This window comes from Anguilla rostrata, chromosome 12, assembly GCF_018555375.3.
Source record: "Anguilla rostrata isolate EN2019 chromosome 12, ASM1855537v3, whole genome shotgun sequence".
NCBI classification, from domain to species: Eukaryota; Metazoa; Chordata; class Actinopteri; order Anguilliformes; family Anguillidae; genus Anguilla; species Anguilla rostrata.
The window spans coordinates 23,090,583-23,103,245 of record NC_057944.1 but is presented as its reverse complement, the minus strand read 5'-3'; the positions used below and the strand labels follow the sequence as shown (position 1 = coordinate 23,103,245).

General features: G+C 39.2%; 1 protein-coding gene across 1 annotated transcript; it reads right to left on the bottom strand.

Annotated features, from left to right (window-relative positions):
• Window positions 1-29: 29 nt before the first annotated feature.
• LOC135236529 (G-protein coupled receptor 55) lies at window positions 30-3,557 on the bottom strand. Its single transcript, XM_064302987.1, has 2 exons — window positions 3,480-3,557; window positions 30-2,719 (listed from the first exon to the last, which is right to left on the bottom strand). Exon 2 carries the CDS (start codon window positions 2,710-2,712, stop codon window positions 1,789-1,791), a length of 924 nt encoding a protein of 307 aa, XP_064159057.1. The 5' UTR covers window positions 2,713-2,719; window positions 3,480-3,557; the 3' UTR covers window positions 30-1,788.
• Window positions 3,558-12,663: the final 9,106 nt, after the last annotated feature.

The following is a 12,663-nucleotide window of genomic DNA, read 5'->3' as shown; positions in this document are numbered from 1 at the left end:
CCCATAAGCAGGTATAGATAATGGATGGCTGGAGTTCTTTAGGAAATAAGCGAATATTTAGGAAATGTAAATCTTTTTGATTAGGACCCTTGTGTAGAGACACATTTCAAGGCATAGTATGCCTTTAAAGACTGTTGCCAAGTTGTGCATTGATAATGTAATTTATGGTTTTTTAAAAAGTCATTATACAGTTGATTTGCATAACCTGGGACACTCACAGGCACCCAAACACACAAAAAATGATGATGTGGGGCCATGGTACAGAGAGCCCAGTATTGTCATTGAATGCTCTTATTTAAAGCACTGTTCATACCCAAAACCAATTCTCAAAGCATCTTGTAGAGTGCCAAGCTTTATCAAACCAAGTTTGGATTCTTTTAACAGGCATGCATTTGTGTTTAACAAATGTTTAACGTCTCTCTCGTGCACTGCGCTTCACCCCATTTGTATCGCTTTACTGTCATCTCAAGCAAGTGAGCATGTGGTTTTTTCAGACTTCCTTGCATTGACATCACTACTGGTGTAATAGTCCACCTCAAAGAGTTTTGGTGTGATTTGAACCTGACAAATAAAATCATGGCTGTCATGGGTAGAGATATCTGTGTCTTGTTGGTCTGTTGAAAGTATAAATATGTATTTTCTTGTCTAAGAATATGAGCTCACTTCTCTGATTTTGAACAAATCTGATGAAGGAGCAGTGAAAAGTGATACTCTGTCGCACTTAATATTTTTAGTGTGTGGTCTGCTGAAAATTTATTGTTAGAAAAGTCAACTTTTACATTTTTTGACTCAGCTCTGGACACTGAACTCTGAAGTTTGGGAGATACATGATTTTTGGATTCACTTGGCCAACTGATCAAACTCCTAAGGAACAAACACTTGGAATACAAAGGTAGAATGTACATCCTTGTAGTGAGAGAATGATAGAATCATGTCACCATAGTATATTACTGTTTACCAGTAAAGTGTGCACTGACCACAGAAAATCACTGCTAGGTAACTCAAGCAGAGGCAGTTCCTCATCCACAGCAGTTATTCTTGTCAAAGATAAATAATATTTAATGTACTACCTATGTTTAATGTACTATCATTCATACATTCAAATATTATTAACTGCTCGAAAGCACAACAAGGTTATCGCTCCACCAAGGATTGCAACCCGTCATGTTCTGCAAGCACGTCCCTATTTCCTTGGACCATGCTCCTGTTGGAGTATTCAACAAGCCAGACAAAATGAAGGGCAGGACTATAGTACATTTTTGCTTTAAAATAACATAACATAACATTATTTTACAGGCATTTAGCAAACGCTCTTATCCAGAGCGACTTACAGAACTTTTACATTGTATCCATTTATACAGCTGGATATACACTGAAGCAATTCCGGTTAAGTACCTTGCTCAAGGGTACAACGGCAGTGTCCTTACCCGGGAATCGAACCTGCGACCTTTCGGTTACAAGCCCAGTTCCTTACCCACTGTGCTACACTCTGTCCCATAACATAACATAACATAACACAACATAACATAACATAACATAACATAACATAACATGACATAACATACAACTTAATAGTATCCAGCACTATATCAAGCATGATCTTAAAACCCCCCAGAGTCTCTGCCTCTACTAAATGAACTGACAAGCTTTTCCACATAATGACTACTCTCATTGTGAGGAAATACTGCTTTGGCAAGATCACAGTCACCTGGGACTACAATGTTTTGGTGATTTTTTCATTGCATGGCGTGTAGAAGTTTAAAAGGCAGATATGGGGAACCAGCTGAGTCACAATTCAGAGGTGCTGGTGGGCCCGCGCTGATTGAAGGATTGTCTGAGGGTGTCTCCGGTTGTGCGGATCTCCCTGGTGATGAAGTAGTAGCAAAAAGCATCCAGGCAGCAGGTGATGTTGGACAGGCTCATGGCCACTTGCACAAAGAGGCTGATGTTGTTCTGCAGGTCACAGTCCTTGATGATGTCGTTCCGCACCAGGAACTGCAGGAAGATGCCCACGTGGCAGGGCGTGAAGGGCACCAGGAAGATGCACAGGTTGCTGTAGATGATGCGGGTGCAGGCTCGGGTCCTGGCCCTGCTCTGCTGCGACCTGTGCAGTGTGCGGATGATCTGGACAGAGCAGGTCACCAACACCAATGTCGGGCCCAGGAAGCCCAGCACCTCCAGGCAAGCGATCAGGGCCGGGCTCCAGCCCTCCTTGGAGAAGCCGTGGAAGCAGCGGAAGGTGCTCTCGTTCTTGCTGCGGAAGCGGTACACGGGCGTGCTGGCGCCCAGCACCAGCACCCAGATGAGCGCGCACGTCGCCAGGGCGGCCCGCGGAGAGCGCAGCTGCTTGGCCCGGAATGGGTGCTTGATGGCGATGTAGCGGTCCACGGCGATGCACATGATGGTGTAGATGCTGCCGTAAACGCTGACAAAGTACAGGCTCTCCAGGAAGGAGCAGAAGAGCTGTTTGTCTGCGGCCCATTGGTGCTTGGTGGCGTGCATCTTAAAGGGCATGGGCAAGAGCAGCAGCATGTCCATCAGAGCCAGGTTGGTCATGTAGATGGTGGACTCGGTCCACTTCTTCAGGAGGAAACAGAACACCAGCAGGGCCAGGCTGTTCAGGATGAACCCAAAGACAAAGATGGGGATGTAGATGACCAGCTGCAGAGACATCATGAGGTTGTCCACAGCCTCGAAGGAGCAATTGCTCATGGCGACCCTGTAAGAGCAGCGTAGCTACAGATGACGTGAATTTGAGACCGCACAGATTTCACTAGATCACTGTGACGTATTTTAATAAATCAGGCTGCTTGCACACTGTACATGATGTATTCAAGGACAGTGCATAAATTCCCTTTACCCTTATTTAAATTATTTTTATTCAAAGCCGGACCTGTGTCATGTTTAAGACATAGCTAGAGATGATTGTCCTTTGTGTGTGCATGTGTATATTTATTTTACGTTTTACAAAATTCTATAGTGAGTTCACGGCACACTTTAAGGGACTGATACTGCATAGAACAAATTTCAGAATTAATCATTTCCAACTGTAGGTGTAATTTAGTGTCTATTCTGTATATCATACTCATACATCATGGATGTTTTGACTTGTCTTGTCTTGTTTTATTGAAAAACCACTTCTCTTTCTCAGTTGTGTGGGCACAGCAAGCATGTTGCCTCAGACCTGAGTGGATGATCTGTACCTGCTTTGTAATCTGATCAGAACACATAAAAACTGAAGATGTTCACAAAAAAACGATTTATTGATTCTCCATACAGTTCTTTATGAAGACATGAAAAATGAAGTTCCCATTGGTCTCACACACAGATTTTCAGAACCGACGTGGATTTCTTTTCACTCTAGAATGTCTAACATGCTCATGGTATTTGTGTGTGCTGTTAAATGAGACCCATATCTCCTACACCACCACGCTGTCTCTGTTGATATAGTGTGAAAGCAGTTTTGAGAGAGTTCTTACCTGAGTTATGACACAGGGGCCAGCACTAGTCTCGGAAAATTGCAGCAGTCCAACAGACAGCGTTTACTCTTCTGAATGTGTCTGCAGTTGATTTAACATTACCATAACCACTTCCTCATCAAAGGGAAACCATCCATACTGTCAGCAGCTACGTTAGAAGGTTTTTTTTTAAAACAATAGCTTATCTGTATTAATTTACATTGGGTGTGTGTATATATTGTACATAAAATGCAGTCCATAAGTATTTGGACAGTGACACAATGTTTGTTGTTTTAGCTCTGTACTCCAGCACATTGGATTTGAAATGAAACAATATGTATGAGGTTAAAGTGCCGACTGTCAACTTTAATTTAAGCATATTTACATCCATATCCAGTGATCTACTGTATGTAGGAATTACAGCCCTTTTTATACATAATCTCCCCCAAAAGTAATTAGAATCTGTTATATAATGTCATCTGCTCTGGCATCTTATAACAGATTCTAATTCTGTTTCTGTCACAACACTACTATTTCTGGACTAATATAACAAATACTATTCATGTGATTAGTGACAAATATAGAACCTTTTGACGTACTGTTTATAAATATTTCTTTTATGGTTGTTGCTTGTATTCTAAGAGAGCAGTGCATACTAGGTATGTGAAGAATAAATAAGTTACTGAAGCAGGAGGGAAACCAAAACCAGTTCAAGACCAGCTTGAGCTCAAAAATATAGCTGCATGCCAGCTGGAACAGAGGAAAACAACATATCCCATGATCCCATACAGTAAACCAAGTTTGTAATTTTTCTGATAACTACATCAAAGAAATGGATTCTGTGCTTTTGTTATAATTAATGTGTAAATTTTGAATCAAGTGTGTCATTTGTATCCCCTGATGATACTAATATTTACAAATGTGCCATACTGTACCATGAATGACATATCTTTTCCTTATTATGACTTCCACTATATAGCATATTTAAAAAAATTAAAAGCTGCACTCAAAACCAACAATGCATGTTCATTTCATTAGCATATTACACATGCCATTATTATTATGGTTAGCACTGTGTAAACAATACACTCACCGGCCACTTCATTAGGTACACCTGTTCAACTGCTCGCTACCGCAAATATCTAATCAGCTCTGGGTGAAAATGCCTTGTTGCTGGCAGAGGTCAGAGGAGAATGGCCAGACTGGTACGAGCTGATATAAAGGCAACAGTAACTCAAACAACCACTCGTTACAACCGAGGTATGCAGAAGAGCATCTCTGAGCACACAACACGTCGAACCTTGAAGCAGATGGGCTACAGCAGCAGAAGACCACACCGGGTGCCACTCCTGTCACCTAATGAAGTGGCCTGTGAGTATATGTGCAAAGCAAAGACTACTATGGAGCATTGATGCACCAATGCATCATTAATTTTAAAAATAACATTGCAGTATGCATACTTTGATATATAAAAATGCTGGGTCTGCCTGGTTGCCTACAAGCACATGCAGAGGTAGGGCCCAACTGTGGCTTCCGGTGCACCCATGCCCTGCCCCCAACCCCCCCACCCCGACGGTCCGTGATTGCAATCTCTGCCATCTTGTCCTTCTCCCACTCCCCCACACCCCACAGTTCAGCATATGCTGAAAGAGAGTGACAGAGCGTGTTTGGAAGCTTCTGTGTCCAAGACCAAACTGCATGAGTAATGGTATTTTCAATGATATCAGCATGAAACTCATCAGCAAAGTAGGAAGTACATACTCCAGGATTGCAATTTTCATATTTCAATTTGAAGTTGAAAGCAAAACTGTACACCACAAATTTCAACCTTTTGCAAGAACAGCATTTTCCTTTTTTTGTTCATCATTACTTTGGTCAACTAAATAAATATGTTCATTGTATTTTTAAAAATGTTGTTACTCCATTCCTTTGGACAATGCACCTCTATTTTTAACCCAAATGGCTAAGATAATAGCACAGCCAATCCCTATTTAAATTTTCCACTTTTTGTAAATTAACAGTATTTTCCCGTTTTGCTTATTTCTTGGTCATTCTTGCACATTTATGTTTTCTCTGTTGTAATATTACATTTAACATGCATTTCTAATGAGCACAGCACATTATGCTTCCCAGAATGCATGCAATAGCGTAGCTATGGTTGATGTCTGCATCATGTGGCTGATGACGAACAGTATAAATCATGTGTGTGGAGGAAGTGCAGTCTTCAGTCTACGTGTCTTCAATGCCTCACATATTTCTTTCTTCCTCTTCAGCCTTCAATATTTTCAGCAGCTTCCCTATAACAGCCTGGGCATCATCTTTGATTTGTTTTTCTTTAATTCACTTCTTAAAGGGGACACATATCATCAGATTGTATTGTATTTTCAGCAACCCTTCGACATAAGGCTGACATGACACTATCATGTACGTGACATAACAGCTGTCACAAAATGGCATAACAGATGATGTCAGTTTATATCAAATGACATTAAACTGTCATACTTTTATTGGTTAATGTTAGGACAGATGTTACTGACAGTGTTATGTCAGCCTTATGCTGAAGAGTTCAAGTAAGGTTTTACAATATTTACCACTTAGTATGTGTAGTAAATATATCAATGCAACCAACAGTTTTAGCACTTTTTTAAATTTATTTTTTCTTGTTATTTGCACTAGTTCTCTTTCACATAATGGAATGATTTTCTATATGCTTCTGTCTTTCTAAATGAGCTAGACTCGAACACAGGTTTAACAAGTTGCCTAGCAACACAGTGTCGTTGCCTACTACACGCTGAATGTGTCTGATGCCTTCGTACTTGGGGAGTATGTGAAACTAAGAGGTAGATCCGTTATACCTCTGTCTGCTATGTGGTTACATTCACCAAGGTCAATAACAGGGCTTGGCTTTTCTTTTCAGCTTTTTGATAGACATAGAAGTACAAATAATATGCATGCATTTCTACACAGTGGAAAGAGATATTCTTTATCTCATCTCATCTTTATCATTTTCTTTATGTAATTTACCTCATCTGCACTTTTGTTCAGTGCTTCAGGCCAATGCAACACACACTGTTGGAAAATATGAAAAGGATGTCTTTTTTTGCTTTATATAAAATGGAAAAAACCACTGGTAGTTACTACTATTTGTTTCTGAACTCCATACATGTAATGTTGCCATGCCCAACAGATATATGATACATTCTGCTCACTAAACCTTTACCAAAGTTAAATAAAAAAGGAGTCTTAAACCACACTATCATATTGTACAGCACACATCCCAGATAAATGGCAATTTGTCCTCCCATCTCATTAACCCAGAGTGCCCAGCTTACAACACCCACCACCTACATTAATCTGAATGAGACCCCTTAAAAAAAACCAAAAAAACAATGCCACCAATGCCATACAGTACATGGCTACAACTGTCATGTACATATCAGACCCAAGCAAACTGGGAAACTTTGTGGAACAATAAGACTATTCATAGCCATGCATAATGTGCGTGAACAGGTTCCCTAAAACAACTACCGAATGGTTCAATCAGCAGCAGGGTGATGCAGCGCTGTTTGCTTGTGGTATAACTATAGAAACCACAGACACACCTACAGGCTAACTGAATAATACTGAAGCCTCTATCAGATGTTTATCATTATATTTAAAGTTTATTCTAAATCGTATCTAAACTGCCATTTTCTGTATGGTAATGTGCTGAGGCTGATAAACTGGTTTTCATAAAACTGCCTTGTGTGCTAACCAACCACATCCTTGTTTCTGTTCGGGTGAAATAAGTAGGGCATCTTGATTGTTTTCCTCTGTATTGGTAGCTTGCGCCATGCTGTGACCCCAATCATACATTAGCAAGTGAAGGGCATTCATTTATAGCAAGCTAATTCAGACCTCATGGACACCAGCCATTTTCATCGATATCATATACACATAATGAGAAAGAGAAAGAGCAAAATAACAGTTTTTATGTGTTCACAAATGAACCATTTTTGAAACCAGGAAGCACGTCACAGATACTTTTTCAAGACGTTTTTTGTTGACCCATTGCTTCCTGCCACTGTAACCAAGGGCCTTCTTCACTGGCAGTATGAGCCACAAAGAGATTATCGTGCTTTTGTTTTTGTCTTCACACTGAACAGAGATGGGAGTGTCTGTGCTCACTGTCAGAAGAAAGAGTGCACCTGTACCCAAGGACCAGCTGAGTAGTTGTAAAATGAGAGGGAAACAGTCTTTTAGTCATTTTGACTAAAATTATAAATTACAGAATCAAGGGAGAACCAGGAACTCTAGGGATTTTCAAGACCAGGCTTGATATGATGTTAGATACAATCTAGTCTGTTAGTAATCAGAGCACTAGGTATAATTTATTATGGCAAATTGTGAGCATTGTTGGGCTGTGTGGCCTGTTCTTGTTATGTTATGTTCATGCATTTCACTTGGTGTATGTATGAAAGAAGAGGACACCCATCATTGATATTCTTTTAAGTAAAAACAAGCCCAAAAGAGAAGAAAGCTCCCAGAAAAAGATAAACTTTTAAAACACTATTTAACTGCACTGCTGTGACCTGGACTGTTTAATATACAATTTTTAATATAACCTGATTATATATGGGCAATGTAATGGTGTTCCATATTTTTGTGAAATTGTAAAAGAAGAAATTTTTACGGGACAATGTCATGGTAGCAGTCTATCACCTGAAGCTTAATAGAAAATGGGTGATGCCACAAGACAATGACCCAAAACACATGAGTAAATCAACAACAGAATGGTTTCAAGCGGAGAAAATTCATGTTTTGGAATGGCCGAGTCAGAGTTCAGACCTTAACCCAGTTGACCGGAAGAGTGAATGAACTGTGAACACACAGCCTGTGAATGTTTAAACAATGTGTTCAATAAAGACATGAAAAGTGCAATTGATTGTGTGCTATTAGTTTAAGCAGAATGTTTGTCTATTAATGTGATTAAATGAAAATGAGTAATTAAAAAAGAAAATCATATCATTCCAAAGTATTCACTTACTTTTTCTTGCAACAGTATATCTCTCATATAGTGTATCTTCAGAGGAAACCAGCAAATTAATTCGGGTTTTAAGTAATATTCACCCTGTAAAAACACCCCCAAGCTCCATGGGATACTATAGGAATGGAGACACCTTTTTTCCAAAGAGTTTATTGGTCAAAGCATGGTGTTTTTTATATGTTTCAATCCAATAGCATGAACATAACCTGCTCCAAACCAGGCTAACCGTGAAACATAAGTTACCATGGTGATATACCCCAATTTAAAGTCTTGAATGGGAACAAAGTCTGTATTTATTTTGATAAACAGATTTGTGGCTTTTTAAGTGATAGCTTAATCCACCATGGTGTGGCAGTCAATTTAAAGGTATTGATGAAAAATTCTTTTGCAATTTCACTGTAGTTTAATTGTTGGTAAAGATCAATCCAGAAGACCTTGATATCATGGATTGTGATCAATTAAAGACATGTTCTAGAAATAAAAATAAATAGCAGAGATGGAAAATCCAGATTCAGAAAATAAAAGAGCTCCCGAGTATTTTGTTCCAATCACCTGGATTTGCAAATTTTTCAGCCAGGAGGTGGAACAAATTAGTAGTAGAAATCAGCTGGCTGATTCATTGGTACAAGAAAGACATGGCAGGACTTTACTGGATTTTCCACCTTTGATAAATAGGGTATGTTGCGCCCCCGAGTGGACAACGTTGGAATAGTCTGTTTCCCAAACCGAATTTTATTAGAACTACAGCCAAAAGATCGCCTGACTGGTTCCATTTATTAATAGGGGTCCTACGAAGTAGGAACCCTATTGTTTTTAGGGGTCTTAGGAAGTAGGAACCCTATTGTTTTTGTTATTATTATTATTATTATTATTATTATTATTTTCCTGGAAATGGTCAAATAACTCAAAAAGTCCTTGACCAAAAATGATATGAATTCCCAGGTCGAAACTAGAGACCATGAGTAACTAAAGCCGCGTTTCCACCGCAGGAACTTTACCCCGGAACTAGGAACCTTTTGAGGAACTCAGTGCGTTTCCACCGCAGGCACTAGGGTCTAAATTTAGTTCCGGGGGCTTTGTTTTACCCCCCAAAAGGTTCCTGCTCGGGGGGTAGTACTTTCCGAAAGTACAGGAACCTTTTGGGTGGAGCTTGCAGCGCTGAACATTTCTGATTGGTCGAGTACTCGCAGCATTTTTTTGTGTTTAATTTCAGGCGCCATGTTTAAAAATATGCAGGCGCAAACCGATTTATTTTCATAATAACTTCAAATCAAACTTGTAGCCTATGTTATGCGGCGCAGTAGCCTACTTTTGGTTATAGCCTGCCAACGTCTTGGAATTATAACGTGTGCTCTTCTGTTCTTTTCTTGCTTTAGTATTCGTTTTATAAAATGCTAAGCATTCGTGCTGGGACAGCATATTACGTACCAAAACATTCAAACGGATTAATTCGGTTGCTGAATATTTTCTTCCGGATTTTCTTTGTTAGCCCGTTGTAATTGACTCAAAACGTTTGATACAGTTATGTGAGGTATGCGGTAGTTCTGCGTAATTCACATTGGTGATACAGTAAAAGCAAACTGGAAATCACCTTCCACACTTTTTGTCAGGGTAAAATAACAGGTTAATTCTAGTAATCGTACCTTTAGCTTTTTCAGACTGCCGTAATTTTACTCTGCCATTCTTCAATTCCACAAAAAGACCAGGAAGACTATGGACTAATTTATTTTTAATTTTTATTAATTTCGCATCTGGAGGGCACACTTCGCTGCTCGGCTAGCAGTAACTTCGCAGGAAAGCAAACGGTGGCTGTACCACTACTAATTTAAATTACAGGAATTTGACATTTTGGCGGGAAGCTAAGGCTAATATAACGCTTTAAAACTCATCTTCTCATGAACGCTTTACCTGATTCTGTCACCATCGCACATGTGTACTCCTGGGTATTCTCTCCATCAAGGGTGATAAGGACAAGTTGTTTAATTAAAAATTGCGTGATTTATGGCGTGACAAAATGATCACTTTAGCTAATGCACATTCATATTTCAAAGTAATGTTTCTCATGAAGCGGAAGTTGGATCGTCTTACGCACGGGTATGTAGATTGTCCAATATCATCTCTAGTAAATGTGTGACAGAACATTTGCTGAGTTAAAAGATGACTGCAACACAGGGTAGATGGCGCTGTCATATAATCAAGTCTGTAACCGTGAAACTGTTGAGTGGCGAGTGGTACTATTTAAAACCTTGGGCTCTTTGGCCATCTCCTCCTGAAGTCTATGCCACTTGGACTCTTTTCTCCTTCACCTAGTATTTACCCTGTTTGGACATGTTCGTAGGGCCCCGCATTGCTGCTTGCAGCTATTATTATTATTATTATTATTATTATTATTATTATTATGTAGTTCATATATTTAGCATTAAATTGTGCTTAAATATATAAGTCTAGTACATACAATCTATTAAAAAAAAAAAAAAACAATATAAAAAAACAAATACCGTTTGGTGTCTTTGCGGACCGTCTCAGATGTGCCCTTGTAGGATCAGAAGGGAGAGAATTCACCAATGTAAATGTGAATGTCATGGTTCTGTGTTTCTGTCTGTTTTTCCTTGTTGGGCCGCCAGATGGCGGCACTTCTGTTTTGTGTCCTGCTCGTTCCGCTGTTAATTGTATTATTGCTTTCAATTATTTTATTATCGTTTCTGATTGTGTCTCGTTGTTCCCACCCTGTCCTAGTTTGATTGAAAATTGTGCCCTCTTGTGTCTTGTTAGTTTTCAGTCTATTTAAGTTATTTGTCCCCTTGACTCGGGTGCTGGTTCCTTGTGTTTGTTTCCGACTTGTGTTTGTTTTTGACCGTATGTACCTGCTGGTGTTTTTGACCTGTTTGTGCTTCTGCTGTTTGTTTTCTGTACTTGTGAAGATCTGTTTTTTTTTTTTTTTTTGTATTTTAGTTTTCATTATATGCCCCTCGTGGCTCTTTGTTTGTTCTGTTTTTTGTTAGTGAAGTCTTATTTGTATCAACATTTGAGTTTTGTGTTTTTCCCTACTCTGCGCCTGGGTCCTAACCCCTGTACCTTGACAGTGAACATAGTAAACATCAGTGTACATTCGTTGCAGCATGTAAGACTTCTGGGTCCTCATTTATATAAATAGATTACATTTCAATCCAATGGATTATCTTGAGACATTTCCTAAATTGTGTTTAGGTTTGTTTTATAAAGTAACACGGACCGTAAAGTGCTAGGCGTTTTACGCACCTGTGATATACCTCGCATAAAACTTGTGATCAGGCTTTAACATTATCACCCGAATGCGACCAATAATACACATTTCCTCTAAATACATTTGCATTTAAACATCTCTGGAACTTTTCATGCCTGAACTTGATTATCAATTAAATGTTATTAAAACACGAACACCGCCAACTTTGGTGATTCGGGTGCAGCTCTCAAACAGGCACTACCTCCACATAGCCAGCAGGCAATTAACTTACGTCTCGTATAAACTTCACATTGAGACATGATCATATTCACGTCAAAGTGAGATTTTAATAACTTCTTGGTCATGGTTTTCCGCAGCAGTATCATTTAAAGATACAACTTAATCGTTAAACCATTCATAAACGAGGCCGCTGGGCCTCAGACTAGTCCTCTTTCGAACTAACAATAAGGGGAAGAGGTTCTACACACCCAAATATAGGTGCGGAGCTACAATCAGCAGTCAGTCACTGGCTTGTTTTATCCAGTCCCAGTAATATAATCTGCAAAGTACAAAACAATTTTTTTTTTTTTTAATCGGTGACCACGTCATAGCTCCTCCCACATTGAGTTTTGATACCTCACTCTTACCACTTTCAAACAAGGCTTAGTGACTCCCTCTTGTGGAGTACTACAAAATGTCAACGATGCCAAGAAACATTTTCAAATGAAGGATGTCAGTAATTCTGATTACCAGAAGTTTTTTGAGAGATAATTTTGTTATCTAGGCCAATAATGAAAAACACTTATATGATGGGTATTTTTTGGATGTATTAAAAATGTATCAAATAATAAATAAAAAATCAACATTGTTTTTGACAGTTGGATGAATACATGTTTGCCATGTGTATGTGTGTGTGTGCATGTGTGTATTTTTCTTAACCTAAGGCAGTCTACACAGCTAGTGCTACAATAATTAGT

Excerpts from the sequence above, each read along its gene's own strand:
- LOC135236529 (XM_064302987.1), bottom strand. The coding sequence starts at position 2,712 with ATGAGCAATTGCTCCTTCGAGGCTGTGGACAACCTCATGATGTCTCTG.